This window comes from Peromyscus maniculatus, chromosome 21 (assembly GCF_049852395.1).
Source record: "Peromyscus maniculatus bairdii isolate BWxNUB_F1_BW_parent chromosome 21, HU_Pman_BW_mat_3.1, whole genome shotgun sequence".
Lineage (NCBI taxonomy): Eukaryota > Metazoa > Chordata > Mammalia > Rodentia > Cricetidae > Peromyscus > Peromyscus maniculatus.
In genome coordinates, this window is record NC_134872.1 from 26086948 (window position 1) to 26104203 (window position 17256).

General features: G+C 50.1%; 1 protein-coding gene and 1 long non-coding RNA gene across 7 annotated transcripts in view; one reads left to right on the forward strand and one right to left on the reverse strand.

Annotated features, from left to right (window-relative positions):
• Positions 1 to 17256, forward strand: part of Hk1 (hexokinase 1) — a 111404-nt gene that overhangs the window by 23101 nt on the left and 71047 nt on the right. For 5 of the 6 annotated variants that reach the window (XM_042266303.2, XM_076557175.1, XM_015990462.3 and 2 more), the window contains one exon: positions 932 to 979. In XM_042266303.2, the coding sequence (XP_042122237.1) occupies positions 932 to 979 (48 nt within the window). Of the gene's footprint in view, positions 1 to 931; positions 980 to 14359; positions 14727 to 17256 lie in introns of those variants that run through there. The other variant, XM_006972720.4, reaches the window with a different exon arrangement.
• LOC121824801 (uncharacterized) lies at positions 4283 to 13854 on the reverse strand. The gene is made up of 2 exons (XR_013046667.1): positions 13718 to 13854; positions 4283 to 4502 (listed from the first exon to the last, which is right to left on the reverse strand). It is a non-coding gene; the product is annotated as an uncharacterized LOC121824801 (long non-coding RNA).

Here is a 17256-nt window from a genome sequence, read left to right on the forward strand (position 1 = left end):
GTAGCTCAGGCTGGCCTGAAACTCACTCTGTAGCAGAGGATGACACTGAGCTCCTGATCCTCCTGCCTTGTCCCTCAAATGCTAGGGCTACAGACATGCGCCATCACACCTAGTTTAGGTGATGCCGGGAATTGAACCAAGGACTTTGTGTACGCCATGCAAGCACTCTCTGCCCTAAGCTCCACCTCCAACCTCTTGGAGCTGTGTTTTCCTTGCCAATCGCACCCCTGTCTCAGTGGCCAGTTCCTGGTGGACTATTGGCTCCCCGAGGGGCTGAAGCCTCTGTTGTTCTCAACCTGTTGTTTTGGGGAAAAAAAAAAAAAAAAGATTTAGCCGGGCGGTGGTGGCGCACGCCTTTAATCCCAGCACTCGGGAGGCAGAGGCAGGTGGATCTCTGTGAGTTCGAGGCCAGCCTGGGCTATCAAGTGAGTTCCAGGAAAGGCGCAAAGCTACACAAGAGAAACCCTGTCTGGAAAAACCAAAAAAAAAAAAAAAAAAAAAAGATTTACGTACAATGTTTTGCCTGCATTTAAGTTTAAGCACCGTGCTCATGCCCAGTGCTCTAAGAGCTCAGAAGAGGGTGTCAGATCCCCTGGAACTCAAACTAGGGGTGGCGGTGAGCCCTCACATGGGTGCTGAGGACTGAACCCGTGTCCTCTGCTAGGACAAATGCTCTCAACTACTGAGCCATCCCTCCAGCCCCTGTCCGCCATCTTTGAATTGCTGGCACCTTTGCGAGGACCTGAGAGGTGCCCATGGGAATAAATTCATGCGCGGGAAGTGTCGGAGGTCATTCCCTCCCACCCTCAGAGTCATTGGTCCCCTTTGCACCGGCTCCGGGTAATTGCTTTTGTTCTCTGACTGGATCGATCGGAGGCACGCGTCAATAAGCGTGAGCGCCTTTGTAACACCGTCTTGTCTTGTCTTTAAGGCCATAGATGTCGAACCACGAATACGACCCCCCCTCACAGAAAGTAAGGTAAGAGGCCTAAATGTGTTTTGTTGTTGCTTCCTTCTGAAACTTTTGTTTTGTGTGTGTGCACATACGTGTGTGTGTGTGTGTGTGTGTGTGTGTGTGTAAGAGATCTTGTATGGCTGTTCTGTCCCCATGGGGGAGTCTGATGGCTTTAAACAACTGGGAAGCCCTGTAGCAGAGTCCCCTGGGTGGGGAGCCATGTTTACTTCCAGGCTTTTCCCTCTCTGGGCTTGGATTTCCACATGGCTGGGTGCAGTGAGGGAGCCTCAATGACAAGGGCCCCTTCTCATCCCTTTCTGGGAAGCAAAAGTGTTCAGCGCCTGAGATAAACACAGGGCCCCTCCTGCACTGGCATGGTATAACGACCGTGGGGAGACCTTAGGAGAGAGGACGGGGGTCTCTCCCCTCCATGTTCCCCGTTATGCGGACCAGGACCTTGGGGCCCATCCCCTCCGTACTTCACCATGGACGCGTGTCAGGCCTCTCTTACCCACATAGGCTGGTATGAGTCATATGATCCCAAATCTAGAGGTTTCTGTGCCTCCCCCCTACTCCCCTGAGCAGGCCTGCAAACCGTGATTTAAGGCTGAACATGGGGAGGCCGGTCAGTGATCTTAGTACTTGGGAAGCAGAAGCAGGGGGGTGGGTGGAGGGGTGGGGAGGGGTGGCCGCAAATGTGAAGACAGCCCAGGCTGCAAAGGAAGACTTGGCCCCCCCAAACAAAACAAGAACAAAATGGACAGATGGACTCCAACATGGGTGGCCCTGTGAGAAGGTGGTAGAGAAAGGACTTTAGTCACCGAATGGCTGTCAGGGTGTGGGGGTGCGAGCCTGCCAGCACGGCCCTCGGCTACGGCAAGAGGAGAAGCACAAGTTCAGGACCACACTGGGCTACTAGTGAGGGTCAGGCCTGCCTGGGGTATTGATACACAAGACCTTGTATCAATAATGATAATTGTATCAATAATGATAATAATAATAATAATAATAATGATAATAATCCAAAGTACCAGCTTACTAAGTCTGTTTTTTAAATTATTTTTCTTGAGGCCACATCTCACTGTGTAACTTAGTGTGACCTGGCGTTCAGGACCCTCCTTGGCCTCCTGTGTTCTGGGGTTACAGACCGGTACTGACATGCCTGTATAATAAGTTCTTGTTGTTATGGGATTTTTCTTTTTCTTTCTTTCACTTTTTTGGGGGCAGGGGGCAGGGTCTCACTGTTTAGTCCTGGCTGGCCAGCCTAAAACTATGTAGACCAGGTTGGTCACAAAAACACATGAGCTGATGCCCCTATTCCCCCAAGTGAGAAAGGGGAAGGAGAAGAAATGGTCTGGGTTTTTGAAGTCTCAAAGCCCTCCCCTAGTGACACGCCTCTAACAAGGCCACACCTCCTAATCCTTCCCAAACAGTTCCACCAACTGGAGACCAAACATCCAAACATAGGAGCCTATGGGGGCGTTCTCATCTAAACCACCAAACCTGCCCGCCTTTGATCTCGGATTTCTAATCTCCCCAACCAGAAGACAATACATTTATTTTGTTAAGCCACCCAATCTGTGGCATTTCATTATGGCAGCCATACCAAAAATTGATTTAACTCTCCAAGGTGGGAAAAAGCCAAATATTTGTCTGTCAATAAAAGGAGATATAAATTGTGGTACGTCCATACAATGGGATATTACTTGGCAACAAAACAATAAAGTTCAGATACACATGGCATGGACAGACTTTAACATTATGCTAAGTAAGAGAAGCCAGTCATGAAAGGCCACATACTGTGTCATTCCATTTATATGAAATATTCAGAAAAGGCGAAGATATGGACACAATCACATGTTTGCCAATGACCCGCACATATAGACAGCTACCAGAAAGAGGGAGAGGAAATAGTCTAAAGCTGACTGTGGTGAGGATCTCCTCGCTCGGAGATTGTATCAGAAACGAAGAAACTCTACCCAGGGAGCAAGTGAATTAGCTGGATCATGCCTATAGTCCTGCCTATAGTCCCAGCTCTTTGGAGGCTAAGGAATGGAGACCCCCTGAGCCCAGGAGTTTGAGGCTAGCCTGGTCAACCCGGTGAGTCCCTGAAAAACACAAAAATAAATAAATCTTAAAAAGCGACAACTAAATAAGGGGCTAGAGAGACAGCTCATCATCGGTTAAGAGTACTTGTTCTTCTTACAGAGCGAATAATGGTGGCTCAAAAAAGTCTGTCACTCCAGGCCTAGGGGATCTGAAGCCCTTGTCTGGCCTCTCCGAGCTCTGTATACATATGGTGCACATATATACATGCAAGCCAAAACACACATAAAACAAAATAAATCCTCAAACAATGACAAAATCAGATGGTTGAACTATATGTGAGTTTGCATCTCAACAAAACATATTTTCCAAACCCCGTTCATTCCTTTGTGTGGTAGAGATATGTCCATCGTGTGACCCACAGCCTGCACGCTCTCTCTCATTCCTTAGCTTTCGAGCTTTTGACTGTTCCTTAGTAGAGTTGCATGCTGCAAAATGAATGTGAGCACACTTCTTTGCATGAGCAAAGAACCAGTACCAGGGCTGGAGAGATGGCTCAGCAGTTAGGAACGCTGGCTGCTCTTTCAGAGGATCCGGGTTCAATTCCCAGCACCCACATGGCAGCTCACAATTGTCTGTAACTCCAGTTCCAGGGGATCCAACACCCCCACACAGATGCAGGCATAACACCAATGTGTATAAATTTAAAATAAATTATATATGTGTGTATATATACATATATATACATATACATATATATGAAGTACTGTATCCAGTCGATGTAACTGTATCTGACAAAAGAAAGAGACATTCAGATGAATACTTCCAAAATGAGCCTTAAAAACATGTAATTTCCGCCCAGCAGAGGATCTGCAGGGAGATATTTAGCTTGATGAGAAGCAGCCAGTCTCAAGGCCGTTTCATGTTTGTGATTTATACATATGAATGCAGTAGTATGCACTGGCAGTTAGAAGATAAACATGTAATTATTGGGTTACCTGATTAAAATATTTGATACATGACCAAAAACATTTCCCGACAGGGCATCCTGAATAATCAAGTTCTGTAGTTGGGGTAGAAAGAGTCGATGTCTAGATGGGCTTTGTAGTGACTTCCTAGGGCTGGGCATGGGAGTGCATGTTGGTAGCCCTAGCCCTTGGGAAGTCGAGGCAGTAGGATTGTGAGTTCAAGCCAAGCTTGGGCTACACAGTGAGATCATAGCCCCAAAGGGAACTCTCTCCCTTAAGGATTCCCTTACAAATTACCACAAGGCTACAGGACTAAAAAGGGTCCACAAGATCATTTTTCCAATAAGGCACAGTTGCAGGTTCTGGGAGTTAGTTCACACATGCTTGACTGAGGATGTAGTTTAATCCATTGTGGGCCCATCTGCAGAAGGCATCCAAAGAGGTGGGATTCAGGAGACTGTGTGGTCTGATTTCTTTGAGTTCTTTTGCTCTGGATGGATTTGGTGTTTCAGGGTGTACCATGTAGCATGGGTCTGTTGAAGAAAGAAGGCACTCCATGAGGAAATTGTAAGACCTATGGGGCAGCAGGAAGGTCCAACCGCTTCTGATGGACTGAACCCCGAACAGCTGTACAAAGGCATTTTTATTGAAAGTTACACAAAATATTTCCTCATACCAAGGTCCCTAATCTTAATTTACATGTCTTCCTGAAGGACAGCATCACATGCCCTCATGACTCTAGTCCTTTATTAGGTATCCTTTGTGGTACACAATGATACAAGAGCCTCAGGTGTGCCTGAGGTGTCTTGTGACCAAAATCATGGGATGGCCACAATGCCCCTTCATTCAGGAAAACAATCACCACTTTCCACAAGGATTCTTCAGGGTCAAAGTACTTCTAAAAACCCGCCATTCATTCTACCATCTACCCCACACAGTGATTCTGCTAAATTCCTGTAACATCGGTGACAGATGAGACGTGGCCCGTGGAACAGAAGTTGCCCAGGGACAATGCTTGGGTTTCCAGCTTGGGTGACAGGGTGTCAGTTCTGCCCAGGACACCGTTTCCCAGACTCTGCCATGGCTTCTCCCTCCTTTTGTTCTGCTCAAATGTCACATCCTCAGGGAGGCCTTCCTGTCCGCCCTGCTTACGACAATGCCCTGACCCCTTAGGTATTGAGTCTCTGTGTTGGTTATAAACAGATTTGGTTGATTTTAACAGAAAACCCCTAAATAGCCACAAACACAATACAACTTCATTTTCCTTTTCATTTTGGAAACCCGGAGGTAGGAGGTATGTGGGGCTGGTGAGGACACCTTGCTGACTGGGACCCAGGCACCTACTTAAATTTGGTGCTTTATCTTGTATGGTACGGCTGCCTTTCCCAGGGTGATTTATAATCCAAGGAGCTGACAGGAGGGAGGCAGGAAGAATGCCCTAGGGAAGGTGGGATAATAGCTGTATGCTTGGGCAGGCTTCCAAAAGTTACCAGAAGACTCTCCCACTTCCATCTCTTTCTCTCTTTAGCTGAAGGTTGGTCACATGACCACACGTAGCTGCAAAGGAGGCTGGAAATGTGATCCTTGAGGGGGGAAGGGAAGGAGACACTGAATTCAGCTAAAAACAGAAACATTGATTAGTTAGGCCAGAGGAGAGGTGGTTATGATGGGATGTGGCTGTGCTAGCTAGACCATGCTGGCCTAATACACATTTAAGTAGGATATGTTCACTGTCTCCCAAAATGTGGGCAGACACTCTGTCTTGTCCTTTGCCACACATTTGGAGTGACCAGGGGAATACAGAGTAGAGAATGTCTCAAATATTTATTGAGGGGGAAAAACTGACATGGTGGGAACTTGAGAATAAGAGGTGTTGCGTGTCGGGTGTGGATGTTCGCTCAGGTTTGTGGAATCAAGAGGCAGAGGCACCTGAAGGATGATTCTAGCCTTTCCCAGCTGCAGAGGGGATCCATCTCTACCAACTGTCTACCAACTGCTCCACTGTAGATTAGCAAAGGGCTCTTTTTTTTTTTTTAATTTTATTTATTTTATTTTACAATACCATTCAATTCTACATATCAGCCACGGGTTCCCCTATTCTCCCCACTCCCACCCCCTCCCCTTACCCCCAGCCCACCCCCCATTCCCACCTCCTCCAGGGCAAATCCTCCCCCGAGGACTGCGCTCAACCTGGTAGACTCGTCCAGGCAGGTCCAGTCCCTTCCTCCCAGACTGAGCCAAGCGTCCCTGCATAAGCTCCAGGTTTCAAACAGCCAACTCATGCAATGAGCACAGGACCTGGTACCACTGCCTAGTTGCCTCCCAAACTGATCAAGCCAATCAACTGTCACACCTATTCAGAGGGCCTGATCCAGCTGGGGGCCCCTCAGCGCAAAGGGCTCTTTTATTGTTCTCCAATTTACACCTTTTAGCAAGTAAATCTTTGTACCCCAAAAACCTCTTATCTAAAGTCTTCCCCAAGGGACAATGCCAAATGCAAATTCTCACTCAAGAAATACCTGTGGTGTTCCGGTTCTTTCTCAACCACATTTGCATAGGCTTTGCACCTTCAGAAGACTCTCAGACAAGATTCACATCAGGGGTGCCTCGAAACAAAAGGTAGCAATCCCAGAAGGCAGAATAAGGCCAGGTGCTAACACTCAAACCAGGTGCAGCTCTGTGGGAATTCTCCCAATAAAGTGGGGTTTCTTCCTGTTTTACATTTTGTTTCCTGAGACAGAGTCTAAATAGGTAGCCCAGGCTGGCCTTGACGCTCCTGACTCTGCCACCTGAGTGCTGGAGTGAGCCACGGGAGCTGATACAGTATATTACAGAAGAAACTGACTGCAGAAGGAGGCACTCATTCTCAGTGTCTGTGGGGAGAGGGTTTGGTCCTCAGCTCTCTTCAAGGTATTTACATTGAGACATAGAGGGGCTGGCAAGATGGCTCTGTATACAAGTGGTTGCTAGGATACCCCCTCCCCATATTGGAAGGAGATAACAGACTCCGGTAAGTGGTCCGTAAACCCCACATATGTACCACAACGTGTCCATGAACACACACACACACACACACACACACACACACACACACACACACACACACACACACAAATAAATGAATTAATAAAAAGTTTAAAAGGACATTTCTAGCTGGGCAGTGGTGGTACACACCTCTAATCCCAGCACTCAGGAGGCAGAGGCAAGTGGATCTCTGAGTTCGAGGCCAGCCTAGTCTACAGATCAAGTTCCAGGACAGGCTCCAAAGCTACACAGTGAAACCCAGATCCGCCTGGCTCTGCCTTCCGAGTGCTGGGATTAAAGGCGTGCGCCACTGCTGCCTGGCCTTATTTTTTGTTTATTTTTGAGATAGGGTCTCACTATGTAGACCTGGCTGGCATTGAACTTGCTAGGTGCTACAGGCTAGCCTCAAATTGAGGCTAGCCTCAAATTGGGGCAATTCTCCTGCCTCTGCCTTATAAATTTTGGATATAGCAGGGCTTCTTAAACTTTTCCATTTGTGACCCATTTTGCCTGAAAAATTTTTACATGACTCTGAATACATAGATATATAAGGAAGTATACAAATCAAATATTTACTGATGATAAATCATAAATTTACGTTCAACATACTTAATATATGATTTATATTCATATATATGTATAATTTTTTAATGTAGGTTTTCACTGTGTAGCCATGGTTGTCCTAGAACTTGCTTTGTAGACCAGGCTGGCCTCAAACTCATAGAAATCCTGCCTCTGCCTCTGGAGTGCTGGGATTAAAGGCATGTAATTTAAATTAAATTAAATTAATGATTATTGTGTGGGGAGGGGGTCATCGGCGCGCATGCGTGAGTGAATGTGTGGCGGTCAGAAGGCACCTTTGACAGCCGGTTCCCGAACCTCCTTCCATGATCGGTTCCAAGGATGGAACTCAGGCTGTCAGGGTTGCTCGGCAATGAAGCCATCTTGCCAGCTCTAATACGCATTCACTCTTGCCTACTAAAGACGACAGTAATTTGGCTGCTAGTAAGATGGGCATGTTTGGCCAGGTGGTGGCACACGCATCCCAGCACTCCAGGAATGGGGAAGAGCAGGTTGAGGCAATTGGATTTCCGAGTTGGAGGCCAGTCTGGTTACAGAGTGAGTTCCAGGACAGCCAGGGCTACACAGAGAATCTTGTCTCGGAGTTAAAAAAAAAAGAAAAAAGAAAGAGAGAGAGAAAGAGAGAGAGAGAGAGAGAGGAGAGAGAGAGAGAGAGAGAGGAGAGAGAGAGAGAGAGAGAGAGAGAGAGAGAGAGAAAGAAGAAGAAGAAGAAGAAGAAGAAGAAGAAGAAAAAGAAAGGAAAGAAAGAAAGAAAAAGAAAGAAAGAGAAAGAAAAAAAAAACCCAAACAAGCGATGAGTATGTTTGTTTTTACATGAGGAATTAAATCTGGGCTGAATATTTCATCCTGAAGGATATACCAAATCTTTGTGGCTTTTTTTATTTTATTTTATTTTTTTATTTTCAGAGTCAACTAACTCCCTTTAGTCTCATCAATGCTGAGAAAACCGCTTCCCATAAATACACAGTACAAGATTGCAGAAGCATGTTTAGGGTCGTTTCAGAAATCGTTAGAAATATTAGTCCCAGGCTAAAATCCACTGAACGATTTTTAAACACTTGTTAACAACTCAGACAGCAACTTACAGGAGCTGGAGAGATGGCTCAGCAGTTAAGAGCACTGACTGCTCTTCCAGAGGATCTGGGTTCAAGTCCCAGCAGCCAATGGCAGCTCACAACTGTCTGTAACTCCAGTTCCAGGGGACCAGACACCCACGACAAAACACCGATGCACATAAAATAAAAATAAATAAATTAAAAAAATTCTTTTTTTAAAGAAAGAAAAAGGCAGGGTTGGGGATTTAGCTCAGTGGCAGATCGCTTGCATAGCAAGCCCAAGGCCCTGGGTTCGATCCTCAGCTCCAAAAACAAAAAAGAAAGAAAGAAAGAAAGAAAGAAAGAAAGAAAGAAAGAAAGAAAGAAAGGAAGGAAGGAAGGAAGGAAGGAAGGAAGGAAGGAAGGAAGGAAAGAAGGAAGGAAGGAAGAAAAAGGAAAGATAAAGAGAGAAAGAAAAAGGCAACTTACTACATAGTCCTGGAAGTCACTACAAAGACCAGGCTGGCCTTGAAGTCACAGAGATCCACCTGCCTCTGCCTCCTGTGTGCTGGGGATTAAAGGCGTGCACCACCAACTCCCAGTGATAAAAGTAGCTTTTAAAAGGTCTTTTCTTAGCAAAAACACCAAGTCAGTCCTTAATTTTTGTTTGCTTGTTTGAATGTTCAATTTGCTCTGAACACTTCTGCCCTGGGAGCCTTCTCTAGGCGTGGATGTGGACTGTGTGTGTGTAAGCACTTCCTAGTATATTTTGGCACGAAACCAAAGGCAGGCAGGTGGGTGGAGGCGGGACCTTTGCCGGCTCTGTGAAGGTGGTCCGTCATTTGTGTGGGAACTGGGCAGCCCTGATCAGGAAACTCAGGGTGGTCCACATGGTCACTTGTAATTGCTCTGGGCCAACAAAATAAGGGCTTCCGGTGGGGAAGGCCTGGCTTGAGATAAAGAACAGGTGCCTAAGCGCCTCGGGCCTTCAGAACGGCCTTCCTCAGCCTCCTCGGGCTAGAAGCTGAGTGAGGATGTGGGGGTGGAGCCCTCTCTGAGTAGTGGTGAAGCCGCCGGGGTAGAGCCAAGCAAGCAGGTAGGAGTCATTATGATACCCCAGGGGCAAGTGTTCCCAAGGCACAACATTCTCGTGCAAAACTTAAATCTGGCACCCCGTTTCTGCCTCGCTTCATCCCGACCCTGGCCCTAATGCCTGAGGCTCCTTGCTTATAAAGTCCCCCCATTAGGACAGAGGCAGTCCTTTCCAGTGTCCTCAATCCGTGGAGTGGTGGGTTGAGTGGGCTGGGGCTGGCTCCAGGCGCCTGCCTGGGCTGAAGAGAGGGTAGTGGCTGCTTTCATGCCTAGCCCACCCCTTACTACATAATTATCACCATGGGGCTAGATCCTGGACGCTAGAAATGTGGGTTTTACAGTGAAGTCCAATGAGGCTAAGTGTTGGCCAGTGTTTATAAAACACTACCTGGGCCAAACAAGACATTATAGTTTTAGCTTAGCAGTTGACAGCTAATTGATCTTGAATTTAACAGACAGAACTTTGGGCCAGTCAGAGGGAAAGCAGCTGAGAATGTGATTTTTTACCAGCCCAGGCAATATGGATGGTGTCTGGAGGTGCTGGTAGCTTTTTGGGCAAAGCTGAGTAGAGGTCCCAGTGAACTTTCACCCTTGGGTACTCTTCATCAGAAAGTCCCTACAGGCTGTAGGTGATAGGCTATCTGGGGTTTCATTATAGAAGACATTATATCACCATCCCCAGGGTCTGAATCAGCAGCTCTCACTGGGCAAATTCTCAGCCAGGTTGTAACCCAGTGATGTGACTCACAGAAACACTTTGTTGGGTTGTTATTTATTTATTTATTTATTTATTTATTTATTTATTTATTTATTTATTTATTTATTTATTTTTAGAGACAGGATTTCGCTGTGTCGCTTTGGAGCCTATCCTGGAACTTGCTCTGTAGCCCAGGCTGGCCTCGAACTTAGAGGTCCGCCTGCCTCTGGCTCCCAAGTGCTGGGATTAAAGGCATGTGCCGCCGCCGCCGCCGCCGCCCGGCTGTCTCTTCTTATTATCTGCAGGCCTCTCTCACACCTCACTGAATGATTAAGTGGGGATAATGATATTTGTCCTGGTAACCTCTCCAGGCTGTTATCGGGATAAATGAGGCAATATGTGAGAAACCGCTCTGTAAACTGGTGACATTATGTAAACACGATTATTGGTAGGAGTGCACTCCCAGGTGCCAGAGGTTCAGCCAGTCTGTCCGAGATCACCGTGGAGTAACACCCAGTACTGTGGGTCGGATGGAAATTAATAGATGGCCTAAGCATTCAGCCTGTCTTCTGGGCAGGTGTGTTTGAGGGGGTGGGTAGCAGCCTGGCAACATTTGGTCCCTCCCACGACCAGGGGAGCTCCGGTGAACGAACTGGGAGCTCAGTGGACTGGAGGGGAAGGAGAAGCTTCCAGAAAGGGGGTGGAGGGCTGAGATTCTCTGGATTAAGTTCTTCCTGTGGGTCATGACCCTTTTGATGGGGGTTAGAAAGAGCAATGGCTGCTCTTAGGGAGGGCCAGGGTTCAATTCCCAGCACCTACATGGCAACTTACAAACACCCTTGGGCACCAGGCACATGCATGGTATCCATGCATACACACATATACATTCATAATGCATGTATGCAAAACATTCACATACAAAAAAATAAACCTAAAAAAATTAAAAATACAGCTGGGCATGGTGGTGTGCATCTTTAATCCCAGCACTTGGGAGGCAGAGGTAGGCAGATCTCAAGGCCAGCCTGGTCTACAGAGAGAGTTCCAGGGCAGCTAGAACTACATAGTGAGACCCTGTCTCAAAAAAAAAAAAAACCAACAAGAAACATGCATGAGGTGATCTGCGGCTCAATTGACGGACACAACACTGCCCTAGGGCAAGCTTCAGGGAGCTGCCTGATGGGAGCAGATAAAACCAGGCTCCCAGGACACAGTCACCCATATCAGTGAGGCAGTCCTGACTCAGTGTTGCTTATCTGGGGCCCAGGCTGCCTGAGGTGGTGAGGTGGGATGGACAGAGTGCTGGCTGAGTATCAGAACTGGGTTTGAGTCCTGGCTCCAAATTCCACCGCAACCTGCCACTGGGCAAGATGGCCCACCAGTTGTGCGTCCGGCTCCTTGTCTGTAGAGAAGAGCCCTGGCGTCGTCCATTTGCATGGACTCTGAGCACTGTCCGAGTGTGCCCTGTGGAGGTGCTGGGGCCTGGGAGGCCAGGGTGAGTAGCTGAGGTCAGGGGAGGCTGGCTAGGGAAGGGAAGCCAGATGCGTCTGCCTTTGGTGAAGCTGGAACTTGAGCAGGTCAGGTGAGCAGAGAAGGCCGGGTGAGCAAGGTAATAACGAATTGGGGCACAATGGAACGGACTTGTGGGTGAATACGGTGGCAACAGCCCTGCTGTGGCCAGGGACAAGGGAAGAGAGAAATAGAAAGAGTAGGGTCAGGTCCCCGGCCAACACATTTCAACTGGCTCCATCAGGATGCAGGGCCCAGAAGGGGCTTGTGAGCTGGGACATGATGGCGATTAGCTTGATCTTCAGTGCAATTAATGTGGCCTGCAGCTCCGAATGGTTTGGATGGGGGCGGCGGCGGCGGGTAGCCAGCAGCCAGAAAGACAGCTCAAATGTTCTAGTCATACTTCTGGCTAGAAAGGAGGAAGACTCAAGGCGGGCACGGGGTAGGGGTGGGGGGTAGAGGTGGCGGTGGGGATGTTGGGAGTAGCAACGGATCTGACCTAGAGATGTATCAGGAAATAATGCTAACCCTTGGTGCCCGGCTTTGCATCTGCGCATGCGTCCTGAGTCACCTTGGCACAGGGGCTAGCAGAGGGGACAGCAGAGGTCCCTACCTGCCTACAAGCACGGCTAAGCTTCTCCCCGACTCCGGCTTGATGGGTGACAGTGCTGAAGGCTGGGTGAGGGCCAGGACCCTGACACTGGGCTCAGAAAGGTGGCCCATTTAACCTACAGAGCTAAGAAGAACAAAAATAACCCTCCATCCTCAAAGAGTCCCCAGCCTCCTGAGCCTGCCGAAACGTACCTGTAAATCCAAACACAGTTCAGAAGAACCATTTTGTCCCGGCGGCCACATGGGTAGTGTTTGTGTCGGCAGGAAAAATCCGCTGTTCTTGATTTAGAGTTACCCAGGGGTAGATTGAGATTTACGTGGGACTCAAAGGCTAGATAATCTGTGTGTGTGTGTGTGTGGGGGGGGGCTTCAATTAGGAAAAATAATTCAAATGTAACTGTTAGGCTCTCCCTGGGCCTTGGAAATGGTGATGTACAGGTAACAGGCCCCCAAACTTTAACCTGTAGCTCCCAAGTCCACTCTATGATAGCAGCCTGGTGTATTTTATTAGATGAAGATATTTAGGCTGTTGTTTCACAAAAAAAGCAAACAACAACAAAAACAAAACACCACGGGTTGTAGCCTCAGAAGCTACCTAGCTACTGTTCTATCTTATGGGTAAAGAGAGAGACACTCGCCGGGCGGTGGTTGGCACACGCCTTTAATCCCAGCACTCGGGAGGCAGAGGCAGGCAGATCTCTGTGAGTTCGAGGCCAAGCCTGGTCTACAAAGCGAGTACCAGGAAAGGCGCAAAACTACACAGAGAAACCCTGTCTCGAAAAACCAAAAAAGAGAGAGAGAGAGAGAGAGAGAGAGAGAGACTGACTCAGTGAGGTGATTTAGGACACATCTGCACCTGTCCCAAGGCAGGGTAGGGATGTGTCCTGGATGGAGGCCTCTGGTCTAAGGTCCCCTTTCTCCAGTGGGTGGTGGCGGCTGTGAGGGTCCTGGGGTACTTGAAGGGTGTCCTGGGGCTTAGGTATCTCCGCCTTGATGGATGCCATGCCAGGGGCTCCCAGCACCCGGGTGTGCGGTAGAAGCCGGACTCTGGTCATCTTAGGGCCCCATATGCGGCAGTCTTGGCCTCAGGAACCGAGGCCTGCAAGAGAAGCTGCCAACTGCGAGGTCACCAGTGTGGACGATAAGCAAACCCAGCCTCTTACTCCTGGACACAGCTGTAAAGTGGGCTCAGGTTCCTTACCTGTGGAATCAGGGTGGCAGTCACTTCTGTTTGTCTGAGTTCTTACGTGTAGTAACAGGATTTCCCCTCAGTCCCCAAACTGAACAGTACTCCCAACCTCTAGGATGCCAAAGAGCCTGAGAGGGCTGGGAGGATGGGGACAGCCTGTGGCCTGAGGCTCAAATTCCTTGCGGGAGCCCGTGAACTCTTACTTGGAGCCACTGGAGCGGGCGGTTCGGGCTTAGTCATGTGAACTCTGACAATTTGGGATGTAGGCTTGGGGGGACCAAGGTACGGTTCCGTGCATCATCCTTAGATCCCGGCTACTCTAGGGCGGGCAGGCGCAGGGACCCAGTGCAAGATCCGCGAAGCCGCCTAGCTCTAGCTTCCGCTCGCTTTCCACGCCCACTTGTGTGCTTCCCCAACAGTGGGGAGGTGGGGGGGTGGCGAGCCCTAATCTCAGAAGAAGGGGTGTGGCCCCGCTCGCGTTCTCTAGTCTGCGGTGTCCGGGGGCAACACTCCAAGATCAGTCCTCGCATCCTCTCCAGATCGTGTCGCACACCTCCTGCCCCGGGTCCCACCCACCCGCTCAGGCGTGGCACAGTGCCACCACGCGTGACCGTGCGCTCCTTACGTGGGGGACGTGCTGGGTGCTGCCTCCTTTCCGGCGCGGGAGGGAGCAGCCGTCACTCTCCCGCTCCGGCTGGGAAGCCCCAGCTTGGTGCAGCAGAGGCGCGGTGCAGCCAATGGGGACTGAGGAGGTGGGCCGGCTGGCGGCTGTCACCCTCCCAGGGACGGGAGCTCGGAGGTCCGGAGCGCGCAGGCTGACGCCCCGCCCGGGGACTGAGGGGGAGGAGCCAAAGCAGGAGGAGGAGTCGCAGATCCGCCACCGGAGGACCACTGCTCACCAGGGCTACCGAGGAGCCGCTGGCCCCACGCCTGCTTCCCTGCATCCCCGACCGCCAGCATGATCGCTGCGCAGCTCCTGGCCTATTACTTCACCGAGCTAAAGGATGACCAAGTCAAAAAGGTGAGCCCCGCCGGCGCCGCCCTGGCCACAGCCTTGCATTCTTGCATCCGCTCGCCACCGCCTGCATCCTCCCCCAGCCTCTCCCGGAGGCATTCGGTTGGACTACAGGGTGCAGGCGACAGGCCTCGCTCTGGGGTTCACCATGGCATTGTCGGCGTGTGAGCGTGTGTGTGTGCTTTGAGGAGATGGGCGGCTGGCCGAAGACCCCCACTCCCTAAGGCTAGATTGTATACTGCAGTGTCCTTGAAAAGGACCATGGATGTCAGTTGGGTACCGCGAAGTGCCAGGCTGGGACCTGGCTGGGTGGGGACCAGCGGGCCTGTCTGTAGGGCCTGTTTGGGAAGGTCCATGCGCCGTGGGCGGGGAAGGTGTGAGCACTGAGATATGCTGGGGAGGTTAGTGAGCAGCCGGTGGGGGTGCTGGCTGAAAGCCAGGCATCCCATATTTGGGGTTCCCATTTGGAGAACGTGATGCCCTCCTGAGACCGTCACTGGGCTCCCCCAGCTGTTGCAGCTGCTCCTTAATCTGAGGACGGGGTGACCCGCCTGGCTTTCCGGTGTGGGGAGAGGAGCAGAGGCCACCGGAAACTTTGCTCATAGGCCTTCGGTCTGGAACCGCACGTCTGAATGGAATGTTTTATTCCTCTAAAGCTGTAATTTCCAGGCGGTCTCAGCCCCGGAGCTCAAATAAGACACTTTCGTCACTTGGAGAGCGTGGAGGGCTTGGCATGTGTTGCTTGTGACATGTGTATTCTTGCACACGGACACCTGGTCCTAGGGGTGATGTTTGTCTGGTGTAAAGTGAGGTATGCTGGTGGGTCTTAAAGATTTATCTCCCCTTTCTGCCACCTTGTCTAGGATGTTTTTCCAGAAATAGCCTGAGATTGTGGGGGAAACACACATTTTTATTAGTGCTATAGGTGTGTTTTACCCACCCTAGGGTAGTTGATATCATCAAGGTTAGGTAGTAGGTTCAGTCAGCCTGACTTTGACATTCAGACAAAGAGAACTATCTACAGGTGAGAGGCAGAGGTGACCAGGGGCTGACCCTTTCCCACCCGAGATTTGCTCATCTAGCACCTTAGGAAATGGTCTTACCCAGGATTATGACCTCCTGAAGGACACAGCTAGTTAGGGGTGGAGCCAGGGCGGGGCTCCGGCCTCCTTCCACCTAAGACTGGACCAGAACTCCTCTTGGATATCAGCTGAAAGGGAGGTGCTGCGGGACAAGGCTGCTGGAGATGTTGCTCCCATCCTGGATCTCAGGCTGGGTGTGGACCCAGAGGAGGGTGGTTAAGAGATGATGGGCTTGAGCACATGCCACAAGCTAGGGTTCCCATACCTCAGGACGCACGTTCACTCCCCTGCAGAGACCTGCCCTCAGGGAGCTATGCATCAGCACTTGTAATTCCCAAGTTTCTTCCTTGGTGGTGTACATTGCTGATGCTTATCTCATGGAAAGGGGAGACAGAAGTTCCAGCATCGCAGAGTGTGCTTAGAATAGGCCTCCGGAACCAAGAGTTCACAGGCCTCCTACTTGTGATAGCCTCGGTGACTCCGGACGGCAGATCCCAGGGTGGAGGCCCAATGACCTTGTGAGCTAAGCCTCAGGCATCACACCCACAGCCACCTGTGTGCCTGCCAGCTGCCTGGCTGCTCCACTACTTGGTGCTGGGTGGCCTCCAGTGGCTGGGTTGGGCTAAGGTTTGGACCACAGCTCTCCACTCCAACAAGTGGCCAGATTCGCTTCTGCCACATTCTATCTTCCAGGCTCCTGACTTCTGATTCAAAGGATGCTTCACTAAAGCCCTCCTCACTCTGAGATTGTGATGTCCTCCCTCCCTCCCCCATCCCTGAGCCTTGCTGGAGGAAAGTCCTGAGGCTGAAACTTTTACCTTGTTTGTGTAGGAGATCTTAAAAAAAAAAAACAAAAAACAAAAAACAAGAGTTCCCAGCAGGGCGGTGGTGGTTCACACCTTTAATCCCAGCACTTGGGAGCCAGAGGCGGGCGGATCTTTGTGAGTTTGAGGCTAGTATGGTTTGTAGAGGGAGTTCCAGGACAGCCAGGGCTATACAGAGAAACCTGTCTTGCAAGAAAAAACAAAAACAACAACAACAAAACCCCTTCCACATCTCACCCAGAACTTCCGTATACTTCTTAGGCCCCTTCTAGGACATCACCTCTGCCTGTATGGTGGGCTGCCATATGTGGGTGTGGTCCAGGAGAGGATCCCTGGGCACATGGTGGTCACTTGCTCCAATGAGTCAGTGTCCTCTGCTGCCGAGTACCTCTAGGGCTCACTATTTTGTTGGAGACCTGTCCTTCCCACCCCACTGCCCCTGATGAGAAAGGCTGCCTGGAAGTGCAGGTCTCCAAATCCGGTTCTTTTTGTGAGGCTGGGCCCTGGGAGCTACCCAGAAGGGAACCCAGTCGAGACTTTCCCAGCGTGGGTAGCCATGATGATTCAGCCCTCCAACCTCAGGCGGCCGGTGGGGCTCTGGAGACAGACTTGGCGTGCCCTCTGGCAATT